The following is a 16,374-nucleotide window of genomic DNA, read 5'->3' as shown; positions in this document are numbered from 1 at the left end:
CCGGACTTCGGTGATCAAGGGAAGAACTGGAAATAATCCTCAAGGAAAGTGACAATGATTCCACCGCGACTGCACCAGGACTGCAAAAAGCTGGTCCTGCTGGGAGTTCTCCTGGGGGTTCAGTGGGAAACTGGATGCACCCAAATCCACTATTCGGTTTCTGAGGAGCTGGAGAAAGGCTCTAGGGTGGGGAACATCGCCAAGGATCTGGGGTTGGAGCCCTGGGAACTGGAGGAGCGCGGAGTCCGCATCGTCTCCAGAGGTAGGACACAACTTTTTGCTCTGAATCCACGAAGCGGCAGCTTGGTCACTGCCGGCAGGATAGACCGGGAGGAGCTCTGTATGGGGGCCATCAAGTGTCAACTAAATCTGGAGATTCTGATGGAGGATAAAGTGAAAATATACGGGGTAGTGGTAGAAGTGAGGGACATTAATGATAATGCCCCGTATTTCCAGGAAGGTGAATTAGAAATAAAAATGAGTGAAAATGCAGCCACTGGGTTGCGGTTCCCCCTTCCCCACGCTTGGGATCCGGATATAGGGAAGAATTCACTCCAGAGCTATGAGCTCAGTAGTAATACTCACTTCTCCCTGGACGTGCAAAGCGGAGCGGATGGTAATAAATATCCGGAATTGGTGCTGGAGCGCGCCCTGGACCGCGAGGAAAAGGCCGTTCACCACCTGGTTCTCACGGCTTCCGACGCGGGCTATCCAGTCCGCACTGGCACCGCGCGCATCCGTGTGATGGTCGTTGATGTGAACGACAACGCACCAGCGTTTGCTCAGTCCGAGTACCGTGTGAGCGTTCCGGAGAATGTGGCCGTGGGCACTGAGCTGCTTCTGGTAAACGCCACCGACCTTGACGAAGGAGCCAACGCGGAAGTGATGTATTCCTTCCGGTATGTGGACAACAAAGCGGCCCAACTTTTCAAGCTAGATTGTAATTTAGGAACAATTTCAACAATAGGGGAGTTGAACCACGAGGAATCAGGATTCTACGAGATGGAAGTGCAAGCAATGGATAACGCAGGATATTCTGCACGAGCCAAAGTCCTCATCACAGTTTTGGACGTGAATGATAACGCCCCTGAAGTAGTAGTCACCTCTCTCTCCAGCTCCATTCTGGAAAACTCTCCCAGAGGGACGTTAATTGCCCTTCTAAATGTAAACGATCAAGACTCTGGGGAAAATGGACAAGTGATTTGTTTCATCCAAGGGAATCTGCCCTTTAAATTAGAAAAGGCTTATGGAAATTATTATAGTTTAGTAACAGACACACTCCTAGACCGAGAACTGGTTCCTAGCTACAACATCACGGTGACTGCCACTGACCGAGGAAGTCCGCCCCTGTCCACGGAAACTCACATCACCCTGAACGTGGCAGACACCAACGACAATCCACCCGTCTTCTCTCGTGCCTCCTACTCCGCATATATCCTAGAAAACAACCCCAGAGGAGCGCCCATCGTCTCTGTGACCGCCCATGACCCCGACTATGGAGAGAATGCCCGGGTCACTTACTCCCTGGCGGAGGACAGCCTCCAGGGAGCTCCCCTGTCCTCCTACGTCTCCATAAACTCAGACACTGGCGTCCTGTATGCGTTGCGCTCCTTCGACTACGAGCAATTCCGAGACTTGCAGCTACAAGTGATGGCACATGACAGCGGGGACCCTCCACTCAGCAGCAACGTGTCGCTGAGCCTGTTCGTGATGGACCAGAACGACAACTCGCCAGAGATCCTCTTCCCCGCCGTACCCACCGATGGCTCCACGGGCGTGGACCTGGCACCTCGCTCCGCAGAGCCCGGCTACCTGGTGACCAAGGTGGTGGCTGTGGACAGAGACTCAGGCCAGAACGCCTGGCTGTCCTACCGCCTCCTCAAGGCCAGCGAGCCGGGGCTCTTCGCGGTGGGGCTGCACACGGGCGAGGTGCGCACAGCGAGGGCCCTGCTGTACAGTGACACACTCAAGCAGAGCCTGGTGGTGGCGGTCCAGGACCACGGCCAGCCCGCTCTTTCGGCCACGGTCACGCTCACAGTGGCAGTAGCGGACAGCATCCCCGACGTCCTGGCTGATCTAGGCAGCCTTGAGTCTCCCGTCAGCCCCGACAGTTCGGGCCTCACGCTGTACCTGGTGGTGGCGGTGGCTGCGGTCTCCTGCGTCTTCCTCGCCTTTGTCATTGTGCTGCTGGCGCTCAGGCTGAGGCGCTGGCACACGTCGCGCCTGCTCAAGGCTTCAGGAGGCGGGTTAGCGGGTGTGCCTACGTCTCAGTTTGTGGGCGTGGACGGGGTGCGGGCTTTCCTGCAGACCTATTCCCACGAGGTCTCGCTCACAGCAGACTCGCGGGGGAGTCACGTGATCTTCCCGCAGCCCAACTACGCGGACACGCTCATCAGCCAGGAGAGCTGTGAGAAAAGCGAGCCTGTCTTGCTCCCGGGCGATTCCGTGTTTTCTAAAGATAATCGTGCATTAATTCAGGTGAGTGCATATCAAACATTCTCCTCTGAGCTTTGAGCAAGATATCTCTTATTACAGGTAATTAGTATTTATTCGGAATTTATGAAACAGACAGCAAGAAAATTTTATAAACATTGCAGACACCATTGACAACCGGGTCGACTTCCTTCAGGCTTTTCCTCACGTCTATTTATAATGATTTAAAAAATGTATTTGTGTATGTTATATATAAAATTTTATATCCATTTTATACAGTACTTTTTAATACTCTATATAATTTTTCTAATTTAATTTACCAACTGTACAGCTCTTCCTGCTTTTGATTGCTGTTTTTATTTCCCGTCGGCCGTCCAGCAGGTTTATGTTGAACGTCTGATGCCAGTTTATCTTCTAGATTCTTCTAGAGGGGATAAATCTAATTCAATCAAAAGTATATAAATCATATTTTAAATAAACTATTATAAATAGAGCGGCTTCTGACTACACATGAAATTGCCTAACAAATATATGAATTGCGTTTAGTTTCTTTTCAAGTGCAATAATTCTGGTTATTAGGGATGCATACATTATACTTTCTCAGTGTCCTAAGTTACTTCATGGTTTCACATCATTCATGAAATTCCAAATATCGTGAGTTTATTTCTTATTTCTATTTAAAACGTTCTCACTGAAATATGCACGGTGTAAATGTTGTCACGAGGAAAAACTGAAGAGATTGTTCATTTTTCATCCCCATTATAAAGTTCAGGAATACAAGTCTATATGTGTTTCCAGTTTAGATATTTCTTTTGCCCATTATCCACACTGACGATATTATGGTGACTCTGTGGAATATTCAAAGTTAACAGATTGTGTTTTGAGCACATTTTTGATATCGTGGTAAGTTTGTACTAATTCTTTCTTCTTATTTAAAATTTCCCATAATTCTCACACACGGACAATTTTCTCGAAAATGCACAGATTCTGTTTCCTGAGAACCTTACGCTTATTGTAGAATGTTGAACAGAAATCAAATGCTAAAATATATTATTCTTGGGAAAGCATTGCTGTAACCTGTGAGAAGCCTGGTTTCTTTTGGTGAATTCTTTTTTTTTTAAGGATTTTTAAAAAATTAATTAATTAATTAATTAATTTTTTTTTTGGCTGTGTTGGGTCTTCGTTTCTGTGCGAGGGCTTTCTCTAGTTGTGGCAAGCCAGGGCCACTCTTTTTTTTTTTTTTTTTTTTTTTTTTTTTTTTTTTGGGGTACGCGGGCCTCTCACTGCTGTGGCCTCTCCCGCCGCGGAGCACAGGCTCCGGACGCGCAGGCTCAGCGGCCATGGCTCACGGGCCCAGCCGCTCCGCGGCATGTGGGATCTTCCCCGACCGGGGCACGAACCCGTGTCCGCTGCATCGGCAGGCGGATTCTCAACCACTGCGCCACCAGGGAAGCCCCAGGGCCACTCTTCATCGCGGTGCGTGGGCCTTTCACTGTCGCGGCCTCTCTTGTTGCGGGGCACAGGCTCCAGACACGCAGGCTCAGTAGTTGTGGCTCATGGGCTCTAAAGCGCAGGCTCAGTAGTTGTGGCGCATGGGCCTAGTTGCTCCGTGGCATGTGGAATCTTCCCAGACCAGGGCTTGAACCCGTGTCCCCTGCATTGGCAGGCAGATTCTCAACCACTGTGCCATCAGGAAAGCCCTCTTTTGGTGAATTCTATAAAGGGGAAGGAAATCATAACATCCTAATTATTTTCTCCTGACTTGTTGCCTATCTGTTTTCAAAAATACAATAGGTAATTAAAACCAAGACTTATAAAATAGATTGAAAACGATTTGGAGAATGAAAGATAATCAAGTTGCCCTAAAATGAGGCAGTTACTGCTACTGAAATTCACATGTCACTTTATGCTTCTTGACAGCCAAGACAAAAAAAGGAAAATAAAAAAAAAAAGGAAATATAGAGTGGATCTATTTGCCTTATTTTTTTTAAGAAAGTTTTTTTTTAAACATCTTTATTGGAGTATAATCACTTTACAATGGTCTGTTAGTTTCTGCTTTAAACAAAGTGAATCAGCTATACATATACATATATCCCCATATCTCCTCCCTCTTGCGTCTCCCTCTCACCCTCCCTATCCCACCCCTCTAGGTTGTCACAAAGCACCGAGCTGATCTCCCTGTGCTATGCGGCTGCTTCCCACTAGCTATCTATTTTACATTTGGTAGTGTATATACGTCCATGCCACTCTCTCACTTCATTCCAGCTTACCTTTCCCCCTTGAAGGAAGTTTTTGAGCATATCTAAAATGGCAAACTTCATTTGACATTAAGTTCCAAATGGAATTTAATAAGTAGAGCTTTCTAAATAATACCAAGGAAAACAGAGAGAAATGTAACTTCTGTTGTTTTGTAAAAGCTATCAAAATGTTTATCACGTGGCCAGTTTTCTTGTGGTGGTTGATTCAAAATGAAAGACGTAACACACAATAGAAATTATTTGGGAAGCTAAACTAGTATAGTCCAATTACGCTGACTTTGTTCATGTAACTTGATTTAGGGACAAATCATTAAGAGCTAGGGCAATGAATAGTGATGACTCTTAGGCTGTATCTCAGGTATCAGTGATCTCAATTATGCTTCCAGTATGAGCTAAATTGGCTTCATTAAATAGTTGCTGAGTGAATGAATGAACAAATGTATGTGCTCTGGGGATTACCTAATATCAGTATTCCAAGATGTAGTGTGACAGAGAAACAGCAGCTATGTAATGAGGTAACTCCTAACTGTGTGACCTTTGATGTTATTCAATTGCTTTCAGCTTCAGCAAAATAGGGATTGCAATATGTAATTTGAAAGATTGTGGTGAAGCCTAGTGATAACATATAAACCGTCTGGTTCATAATATGTACTTAATTAACAGTAGTCCTTTTTTTTTTTAACATTGTTGATAGAAAAAGGAGTCCTGCTTTCAATATCAGTACACTTGACATTCTGTTGGGAAAAGTAATAATGATTTGTGTACTCCTCCAGACAATACAATGGGATGACCTGTGAGTGGAAGTAAAACTGTTCTAACAATTTTATGAAAGCTACTGTAAAAATCTTAAGTGCTTAGGCACGTTCTTGATTGAGAAGGCCCTGTTTGGGGTCATGAAAGATAGGGGGAAGATTGTTTTTGATGAGACAATTTTATGAATGTTAATTTTTCTCTCTCTGAATGATAGTTTAACTTAAACAAGGGTCCTGTGTAACTTATTATTTAAGGACCAATTTACTCCAATAGAATTGCTAGGATGATTTAAATGGAAAATGGATCACCAAAATCTGAAAGCTGGAGTTATTTGGTTTTGGCCACATGAGAATTTAAGTTAATGGCTGCACAGAATATCAATCTTAGCTTTAGGATATTTGTTGATAATTTAGGATTGATAATTAGGTTATTTGTTGATTGGTTTTTTTAGAGTAATTGGACAATGGGCTTGGATTTTATTTCCTCTGGTTTCAGTAATGAAATTATGTCAAGGACTTTTCTTATCTTCCTTTGTGTTATATGGAAGGTGGGTATGCATTCACTTAATCTAGTTAAAGTATTCAGCTATAACTTAAAAGTTGTAGCTCCTCTATTTTATAGCACCTAAAATTGGAATGTAATCTATCATCGTTCTTCCCCCATTTCCATTCTATAAGAGATACCCTCCTTGAAGCAGCAATGGCCTAGGATCCTTGCTGAGTCTGTACAACTTGTTGAGACTACTCAACCCATAGATTATTTTCAGCTGCATTAGAAGACTAATGATAAACGAGTGGATTGTATTACAGTTTTCTCAGTTATATGTCACAGAGTATAGCTGTGATCATGAATTGATTAGTTCTGGTGAAAAATCTGCTTTTTCCTTATGCAAGATATCAAGTTCAAGAAAGTAAACGCCTTCACATTAAATATGTGCCTCTCTTTATATATCTATTATACCTCAATAAAGCTATTTTAAAAAATTTTAAGCAAACACATAGTTGTGACTGCATGTTGATCAAACTAATGACTGTATATATTAGGAAAGAAACAGATTTATTATCTAATGTTACACTTGGAGTTCATTTTTAGGAAACCATACCTAATGAAATGTTATCAATAATAGAGCACACTCTTTAGGACACATTTTTAAAACACTGATAGGAAAAGATAGCCAATGGCAAAGATAATTGAAAAAACTCTTTGATAGAGGATACGTTTTCTGGATACCAAATTGGAAGAGCTCTAGTTCAGGAAAATGTGATGAAATTGCCATCAGATGGACCATAGAGGAGATAAAATAATTTATCTATATGTAAAAAGAAATCAGTACCTCCACAATTTTTCTGAGAGAAGCCATAAAAAGATCTACTATGTTTAATAATCATCGAGGACAAGCATAATTTCTTAGTTCATCTTTAAGTCTCTGAAGAATTGCACACAGTGGTTTGTATACCTTCTAAATACTCAAAAAAAGGCTTGAATTCAATGATTAGAAAGTAATCTCTTGGGGAAAAATCATAGTGCAAATCCATTTTACGTGTGCTTTCCCTCTACATCAAACTCCTAATAAGAGCCAACTCTCTGATCTAGCTATATAAAGATAAGGAACTGAAGATTTATCAAATTTTTAAAAAAGTTGGGAAAAGTAATAATGTTGGGAAAAGTAATAATGATTTGTGTACTCCTCCAGACAATACAATGGGATGTATTGTATACAATCCACAATCCATAAGATTTCTATGTTGTGAAACTTGCTAGAAGCTTTCTATATATTTATAGCTGAAGATCCAACCAATAGTTCATCCTGAGACTGTGTATATGAAAAAAGTAAAGCCTTTTCCCCCACCAAAAAATAAAAATAAAAAGAGAGATTCAATCTAAAAATACTCTCAAATGTCTAGAAGAAATAAAAAGAAGTCATTGCTTTGGTTTCATATGCTGGAGTCATTGAGAATATAAACTTCGAAGAATATTTAATTGCCTGAATAAAACTGTACTACTGCTTCTCAACTTGCAAATTCCAGTGAGAAACATCTTTCTCTTTGCTCTCAATTCTTCAGAACCTTGACCTCTAATTTCTTCAGGTTGCAGTTCTAGAGTAGGGACTCAGAGCATTGCCATCAGCCCATGTAGAAACAGAGGTAAACAAGGAGATCCCATAATATTTCCACGGGGTGACTTTCCTAATCGCACCTTGCCAGAGATCTGGGGCTGGGTGTCCAGGACTTAATGGACTCAGAAGCTGCAAGTTAATGTGGAAAAAGAATACCTCACTCCAAGTGAAGAAAGTGGGGATTTACTTGTGAGTAACAGGGTGGACCTGGAGCAGGTATGCCGACATACTATACTTCGTATCATACGTTTATAAGTGGTAGTTGAGAATCCTTTAAATGTTTTTCACGTTAATATAGATAGTCAAGATGTAAACGATAATACTCCCCAGTTCAGCAGGAGTGCTATTGAGTTAAATATGTGAGTTGATCCAGCCTGGAGCAAGGTTTGCAATAGTACCTGCAAAAGATCCTGATGATGGAAGCAATTCCTTTACAAAGTTATCACCCTAACAGCAACTGTATATTTGTCTTCCAAGTAAAATAGACCAACAGTGGAAACAAATAGATTGAACTTGTGTTAGAAAAGCCACTAGACTGGGAAAAGCAGAGGTCGCATCACTTAGTCCTGACAGCATTAGATGGAGAGGAGCACCAGAAACAGAGCCACTCGGATCCCGACCCTGGTGGTCGACACCAACTACAACCCCTCAACCTCCGATTTCAGCCAGAATGTATACAGGGTCAGCCTTCAAGAAGACATGCCCCTAGGCGCCTCCATGATGAGGCTGAGGGCCACTGACCTGGAAAAGGGCATCAAAGTGGAGATCAAGAATGTCTTTGCAGCCCAGAGTACCCATATCCAGTTTGGCCTTGATCATGGTAGAGGAGAAATGAAAACCTTAAGTACATCGGAATATGAAGAGATTAAAAAGTATTCCATAGTTTTGGAAGGAAGGAATGGGGGTGGGGGGGGATTGGTTTCCCAGTGTAGTTGAGATCAAAATTCTAGATGATGATGACAAAGTACTGGAGTTTTTTTTTTTTTAGCCGCGACTGGCGGCTTGCAGGATCTTAGTTCCCCGACCAGGGATTGAGCCCTCGACCTTGGCAGTAAAAGCGTGGGGTCCTAACCACTAGACTGCCAGGGAATTCCCCCCAGAGATTATTTTTACTTCTATTTTCATAATAATTCCTGCGGATTCTGCACCTCAGATAGTAACTGCTCTGTTTAAAACACAGGATCCAGATTCAGGAGAAAACAGGGAGGTCAAATGTCTGGTACAAGAAAATACACTTTTTAGAATTGACTCTTTCACCAATAATTACTACAAGCTTGTAACAGATGGGGCCCTAGAGTGGGAGCAAACCCTGGAGTGCAATGTTACCATCACAGCTGCTGACAGAAATAAGGCATCACTCTCCTCCAGCAGAAGCATCACACAGCACAGTGGCGATGTCAACAACAATGCTCCAGTTTTCCATCAGTCCTCCTAAGTGGTCCACGTGGATGAGAACAACCCTCCTGGCACCTCCATTGCCCAAGTCTGCACCTCAGATCCCAATCTGGGACCCAATGCCTGTATCTCCTACTCCACCATGCTATTGAGTTAAATACTCAATTCAAATACTTTGAGTGAATTTGAGCTAGCACAGAATGCCAAATCGAGACATTCCTTTTAATCAGGTAATTGTACAAATGGATCCCAATAATGGTAGTGTGGCATTTCACCAAACTTGCAGTTTATAAACACTTCAAAAATTATGTACTAACAGTTGCATATAAAATTCCCCATTATATATATATATATATATATATATATATATATTTTTTTTTTTTTTTTTTTTTTTTTTTTTTTGTGGTACGCGGGCCTCTCACTGCTGTGGCCTCTCCCGTTGCGGAGCACAGGCTCCGGACGCGCAGGCTCAGCGGCCATGGCTCAGTGGCCATGGCTCATGGGCCCAGCCGCTCCGCGGCATGTGGGATCTTCCCGGACCGGGGCACGAACCCGCGTCCCCTGCATCGGCAGGCGGACTCTCAACCACTGCGCCACCAGGGAAGCCCCCCATTATATATTTTACTGTCAGTCGTTTTGGAAGCTTGCCGTCTAAATATAGCAACAACGACCACACACAAAAAAGGAAAAACAATTACCTTTGGAAAGTGAAAATACGTAAAGTGGATAATATGGAAACACTGAAAAGAGTGAAAGAATTACTGGTAAGTCAAAAGAAAGAGAATATTAGGAGAAAGATGCATTAGAATGCATCTAATTGGTTAGTCACGGTAGGGTTCCTTGTTGGTGTGGGTTTTGTTGTGCAAGATATGTTAATTTTATTATAAATTCCACCTGGCTGTTGGTCTCCAAAAGGAATTCAACAAATCAGATAATTTGGCATTTTCAACCTGGATTCTGATGCTCACCTGAAAAGTTTGCTAAAGCTTGGAAACCAAGAAAAGGCAAGCATCTCAACACATACGTGTCACTTTCATTTACTGGCTTTACCTTATTTAACATTGTTCTGGCAGTACGTTAGAGGAGGCAGTGAATATTCCTGGTGAACAAGGGGCACTTGTTTTATACCTACTGACTCTTCTTTTTACATTTTTTAAAGTAGTTTTTGCATATGTGGTATGAGGCAGCGATTCAGTGAGGTAGGGGTTAAGGTTCTTTTTTCCCATATGGATGCCCAGTTTTTCCAGCATCACTTGTCAAACAACTTTTCCTTTTCCTATTGAATTGCTTTGGTACGCCTGTTGAAAATCATTTGATCTATATATATGGGTCTATTTCTAGACTCTACATCATGTGCCATTGATCTATCCATCCCTTTGCCGATACCACTGTGTCTTGATTATTGTAGCTTTATAAGTCTTGAGGTCAGGTAGTAAGTCTCCCAAGTTTTTTCTTCTTTTTTAACACTGTTTTGACTATTCTTAGTTCTTTACCTGTCCAAATAAATTAAAATTGTCTTGTCACTCTCTAGAGGGGAAAAGCCTGAAGGGATTTTGAATGGGATTGATTGCCTTGAAACTATAAATCTACTGGTGGAGGGGTCATCTTAACCATATTGAGACTTCCAATCCAGGAGAATAGTATATATTTCATATTTCCACTTATTTAGGTCTTCTTTAACTTCTCTCAGCAATGTTTTAGGTTTTGGATATCTTTTATTAAATTATTCCTACACATTTGATGCTTTTGGATGTTATCGTAAAATGTATTTCTTATTTCATTTTCTGATTGCTAGTTTACAGAAAAACTATTGATTTTTGTATATTGCATATGCTTTTGAAAAAAAAGAGGTGTAGGGTGCTCTATTCTCATACTGTATGAGAATATAATGTAAGAGAATATAGTATAAGCTTAAATCACCTCTGCGTAAGTTCAGCCTTACATTCTGTGCAGGAGTAGGTTGGAAGAGTCCACCCCCAAACAGAGCAAACACTAGTGTCTGCCCCAAGTCTAGTAGAGTGGATCATTCATTCATTTCTGTAACAAATATTTATTAACTGCCTATTATATGCAAGGCATTGTCCTAGGTGCCAAGGGTGCATCAATGAACAGGCAGATATGATTTCTGCAATTAATGGGCCCCCATTCTATGATATGATCTTTTACAAGCCTGATAAATGCCACCAAGGCGAAAAACTGGGTGCTAAGAGAGCTTGTAATAGAGAGGCCTACTCTAGTCTGAAGGGTCAGGTAAGTCTTCTTTCAGGAAGTGATTCTTACTGTGCTATCTGAAGGATGAATATAAGTTAGCTAGGTAACAAGGAGATTAAAGAAGAAATTGTCAGGCAGAGGGAATAGCATGTATAAAGGACCTTTAAAAAAGAAAAGAAAAGGTGAGCAAATTTAAAAGGGCTAGGGAGGTTAGAAATGGAAAATAAGTAAGTGAGGTACATTTTAAGTAACCTTGTACTTAGGAGCTATTGAAAGGTTTGAAACAAGGCAGAGACAAGATATGGTTTAAATTTTTTTTTTTTTTTTTTGCGGTACGTGAGCCTCTCACTGCTGTGGCCTCTCCCGCTGCAGAACACAGCCTCCAGACGCACAGGCTCAGCGGCCATGGCTCACTGGCCCAGCCACTCTGCGGCATGTGGGATCCTTTCGGACCGGGGCACGAACCCGTGTCCCCTGCATCGGCAGGCGGACTCCCAACCACTGTGCCACCAGGGAAGCCCTGGTTTAAATTTTTAAAAGATTACTCTGGCTGCTGTGTGGTGAATAGATATATGAGGGTTATAAGTGGAAGTAGGGAGAACAGAGGGGAGACTGTGTTCCGGGTAAGAAATGGTGCTGCACTGGATTCAAGGGAAGGCGGTGGATATAGAAATAAATGGATAGGGACTTCTCTGGTGACACAGTGGTTAATAATCTGCCTGCCAATGCAGGGGACACGGGTTTGAGCCCTGGTTGGGGAAGATCTCACATGCCGCAGAGCAACTAAGCCCACAACTACTGAGCCTTCGCTCTAGAGCCCATGAGCCACAACTACTGAGCCCACAGGCCACAACTACTGAAGCCCGTGTGCCTAGAACCTGTGCTGCACAACAAGAGAAGCCACCACAATGAGAAGCCGGCACACCGCAACAAAGAGTAGCCCCGGCTCGCCAAAACTAGAGAAAGCCCGTGCGCAGCAATGAAAACCCAATGCAGCCAAAAAAATAAAAAATAAAAAAATAAAATAATTTATACAAAAAAAGAAATAAATGGGTAGATTGGAGATGTATTTAGGAAATATATCCAACAAGACAATAATGGAGTGGGTGGAATGTAAATTCCGTAAGGGCAGGGACTGTTTTCTTTATTATTATATATTCTTCATATCATTGCCTGGCGCATGATAGATTCTTTTTTTTTTTTGTCATAGTTTGTCTTTTCTTTTCTTTTTTTTTTTTTAACGTGATAGATTCTTAATAAAAAATTGTTCACTGAATAAAGGATGAAAAGGGGGGCATAAGAGTTATTTCCAGGTTTCTGAATTAAGGAACTGGATGGACAAAGGTACCATTTAGTGAGATGTGGAAGACTAGTGAAGGGTAGATTTCAAAGAAATCAAGAGTTGAGTTGTAAGCATGTTAAGCTTAAGAGTCTGAGAAACATCCAAGTGCAGATGTTAAGAGTGTGGTTGGGCATATGGTCACCATTCTTTTACTCTGATTTCTTCCATTGTGATAATCCCTTCAGATGGGTAGAACTTTACCAGGTTGAGCATGATAAACTTCCTGATAGCTCTACACAGGTATGTTTTTGGGCTCATGGCAGAGCTACTCCTGTGTTTTATTTTTCTTATTGATCTTTTTTTCACTATTAGAAACAACCAGCACCCAGAGAACCTCACTGTCTCTAATTCATACTCACCCGACTCTTGAGACTAGTCCTGGTACTCAGTTCTTTTCTGCCTCTGGAATTCTGTTTGGATTATAACTTATCAGGCTTTTAAAATTTGTTGTTGTTTACTTTTCTCCCACTTGATTGTATGTTTTCCATGGACATTTTTAAGCTCAGTTTTTCTTCACCATCAGTTTTTGGCTTATAAACAGTAAAATTTCAGATAAGGAATGTTTAGGATAAAAAGTGCATAGCAATAATAATAAAATTTTTGGATTTTAATATTGTGAATATACTTGGAAGATTGTATACCCACACCTACCTTAAACATCCTGTAGAGTCCCCAGTAATGTTGTAAAAAAGATACTGCTTCTTATTCTATGACTTTCATCTGGTACATACTTTCCTCCTTATCAATGTGTTAGCTCTCTCTCACCAGCAAGTATATAGCTCCTAGATGACAAGGATTTATTTATTTTCTCATGCTATGTTTTTAAGGCCTGTAACAGTGCTTGACACTATTAAGCTCTAAATAAATATTCCTTAAGTGAATTAACAGTGACTAAGCATTTGAAGCTGAAAGCAACAGTATTAATGATCATAGAACTTCTTTTGCCCTTGAGGGTATAGAAATTTTCCATATTTTGATGGGGGTAGATTATATGGGTGTATACATTTGCCAAAACTCATTGAACTTAAGATCCTTGCATTTCACTGTATGTAAACAATATTTCAATTTAAAAGGAGATTTAAGAAAATAAAACATCAGATTCTCCTCACCACCCTCACCTTGCCTCCAGACTCACCCCCAAGAGGTCGCTACTGTTAATACCTGATTATGTATACTTCCAAGCATTTTTCTGTATATGTAAATGTGTGTGCTGTTTGCACAACAGGGATCGTCTTACAGTACATATACTGTTCTGCAACCTGCTTTTCCCGGTTAATAATATCTCAGGGACACCTTTTTTGAATCCTTATAGGTCTGCTATCTACCTCAATCTTACTAATTTTCTTTTATTTATTTTACTTTGGGGTAGGAAGCACATTTACATGGTTCAAAAATCAAAACAATATAATAGGCATGTATTTTCTCTTTCCCATTCCTGTCCTTTTTCTATTCCACTTGTTTCCTCCTACCCCCTTGTATGGTCAGGCCACTCAAGATGGCTGCTCTCTTGCCCTCTGAACATCCCCTGCTCGACCAGTCCTTGTTTCACCTACAACCTACTCACATGACTATCCAATGCTCTTAATCATAGGGCTTAATCACCTGCCCCAGCCGCTGGTTTCCCTGGTAACTGCCCCAGCCGCTGGTTTCCCTGGTAACTGATGAACCAACCTGACATCAACTGCACTATAAATGGTAGCCTCCTTCCCCCCCTTCTCCTATAACTGAACATCCCAGGAGCAACTGTCTCGGTGTCGATGGCTTGTCAACGCAGGGGCAACTAGTCAAACCGTCTTAGTTCAACTGTCAATCACTGAAAGGCCATTGCCAACTATCGGTCAGGACAATAACTCACTTTTGCACTTGCCACCAGAGGAAAACATTACAAAATGGCCCTGGGACGGGCAGTTAAGTCCCCAGTGGTTTGGGTTTGCATACTCCACAGTGTATGTGGGGAATAGGATTAGAAAGGGACGTATAGATTTCACCTGTCTTCTACCCAGCCCCACTTAAACTACTAAGGTAATTAATCAGAGACCCTTACCAGAGAAAATCAGCATCATTTTAACCTGGTGGTCTTGTTATACCGCCTCCACAGTATTCGGCACCAGCTGAGGGTACTGAGGGTGGATAGGCGGTATGGTACTGCAGGCCAAGACGAAAGACCACAGGCAGGGGTGATATTATCTCAGAGTGCTGTTACTGCTTGTATTTTGCTCAAAGGTCATGATATTTTCTGTATTGTACCTGTGAAAAATCTTACATTTCATCCCTAGCCTGTGCAGAGGGAGTCTGTTCAAGGACTGGGCAACGGCGGCGGCCTCACTGTGAAATGTGTCTGATTGCTGGGTCTGCAGCGAGATGCCTCTATTGCTGTAGAATGGCAAGTAGAAGCCCTGGCTAAACATACAGCAGCTGCCTTAAATAATACTAGACATGCAATTACCCTCCTGTCGGAGGAGACCACCCAAATGAGACAAGTGGTCCTTCAAAACAGGATGGCTCTGGACATGCTAATGGCAGCACAAGGCGGGACCTGTGCTCTCATTCAAACTCAATGTTGTGTATATATACCCAATAACTCCCACAGTATTTCCTCTGCTACGAAAGCTTTAGGCCAGGACAACCCTGCCATAGATTCCCTCTCCATCAACTCGGTAAGCGCTTGGCTCCACAATTTGCCCACATGGCGAATGAGTATTTTTCACATACCAGCTGTCTTAGTCTTGATACTCTTTAGCTGCTGGTGTCTGTGTGGCATTTGTGGTGTGTGGTTGCGGTGCACCTCTACATACCTGACATCAGGGATATCGTGGAAGAGGGGGTGAACCAAGATTGTAAGGGTCATGCAGAGTACGTAGGGGTGGAGCGTATGGTCAGGCCACTCAAGGTGGCCTGACCATACGCTCGCTGTCTGTACATCCCCTGCTTGACCTCGCTGTCTGTACATCCCCTGCTTGACCAGTCCCTGCATCACTTACACCCTACTCACATGATTATCCAATCCTCTTAATCATAGGGTTTAATCAGTAACTACGTGCTTGCCCCCTGCCCCAGCCGCTGGTTTCCCTGGTAACTGATGAGCCAACCTGACGTCATTTCCCCCTATAAATGGTAACCTCCATTTCCCGTGAGTAGCGAAGGTTGTTGCCACGTCCTGCTTGCTGTCTGCTGTTCATGGTGGAGTGTTGCTCCACGACCTTTTGCTTCTGACTTGTAGGATTCCCTACCCAACAAATCATTGATGTCTCTGTCACGGCATCCGGGCTTTTTCTTCAGTCTTGGAGTTGGGCAAGTACAGAGCTTGTAGGCCCGCGGGCTGCAGCCTAACACCCATAGAGGTAAACTTAATTAGTTTCTTAAGTATCCTTTCAGCATTTCTTTATGCAAATGTGGGTGAATTATGGTTATGTTTTTATATCCCCACTTTTCTTACAAAAGAGATAACATGCTATACATTGTTCTGTATCTTGCTTTCTTCACTCCTCAATGTATCCTTTAAAACTTTTCTCATTAATACATAAGAAAGCTGTTTTTTTAAACAGCTGCTTAGTATTCTGTTGTGCTATTAATCAGTCTCCTGGTTAGTAAATTGATACTTGGGTTGTTCCAATCTTTTGAGTATTACAAACAACTGCACTGAATAGCCTTGTACCTGCATTATTTTGTACATATGCAATATATTTGTGGGGTAAATTTTCAGAAGTGGAATTGCTGAGTCAAAGAAAAAAATGGGCTTGTAATTTTGATAGATACCTTCACAGCAAGTTTTTTTTTAACTTTTTATTTTGAAATAATTTCAAATTTACAGAAGGGTTGCAAGAATTGTACAAAGAACTGTATACACTTTATCCACTTGTTAATAT

The 16,374-nt window shown here is 42.0% G+C and overlaps 1 protein-coding gene across 16 annotated transcripts in view; it reads left to right on the top strand.

Annotated features, from left to right (window-relative positions):
• The window catches only part of LOC116751273 (protocadherin gamma-C4), a 176,498-nt gene that overhangs the window by 99,253 nt on the left and 60,871 nt on the right, over window positions 1-16,374 (top strand). The window contains exon 3 of one of the 16 annotated variants that reach the window (XM_032626957.1): window positions 107-2,478. The exons of the other annotated variants lie outside the window; for them this stretch is intronic. Within the exon in view, the coding sequence (XP_032482848.1) occupies window positions 107-2,478 (2,372 nt within the window). The remainder of the gene's footprint in view (window positions 1-106; window positions 2,479-16,374) is intronic. 16 annotated transcript variants of the gene reach the window in all.

This window comes from Phocoena sinus, chromosome 3 (genome assembly GCF_008692025.1).
Source record: "Phocoena sinus isolate mPhoSin1 chromosome 3, mPhoSin1.pri, whole genome shotgun sequence".
Taxonomy (NCBI): domain Eukaryota; kingdom Metazoa; phylum Chordata; class Mammalia; order Artiodactyla; family Phocoenidae; genus Phocoena; species Phocoena sinus.
Note: the sequence above shows the minus strand (reverse complement) of the source record. Positions and strands in the feature narration are given on the sequence as shown.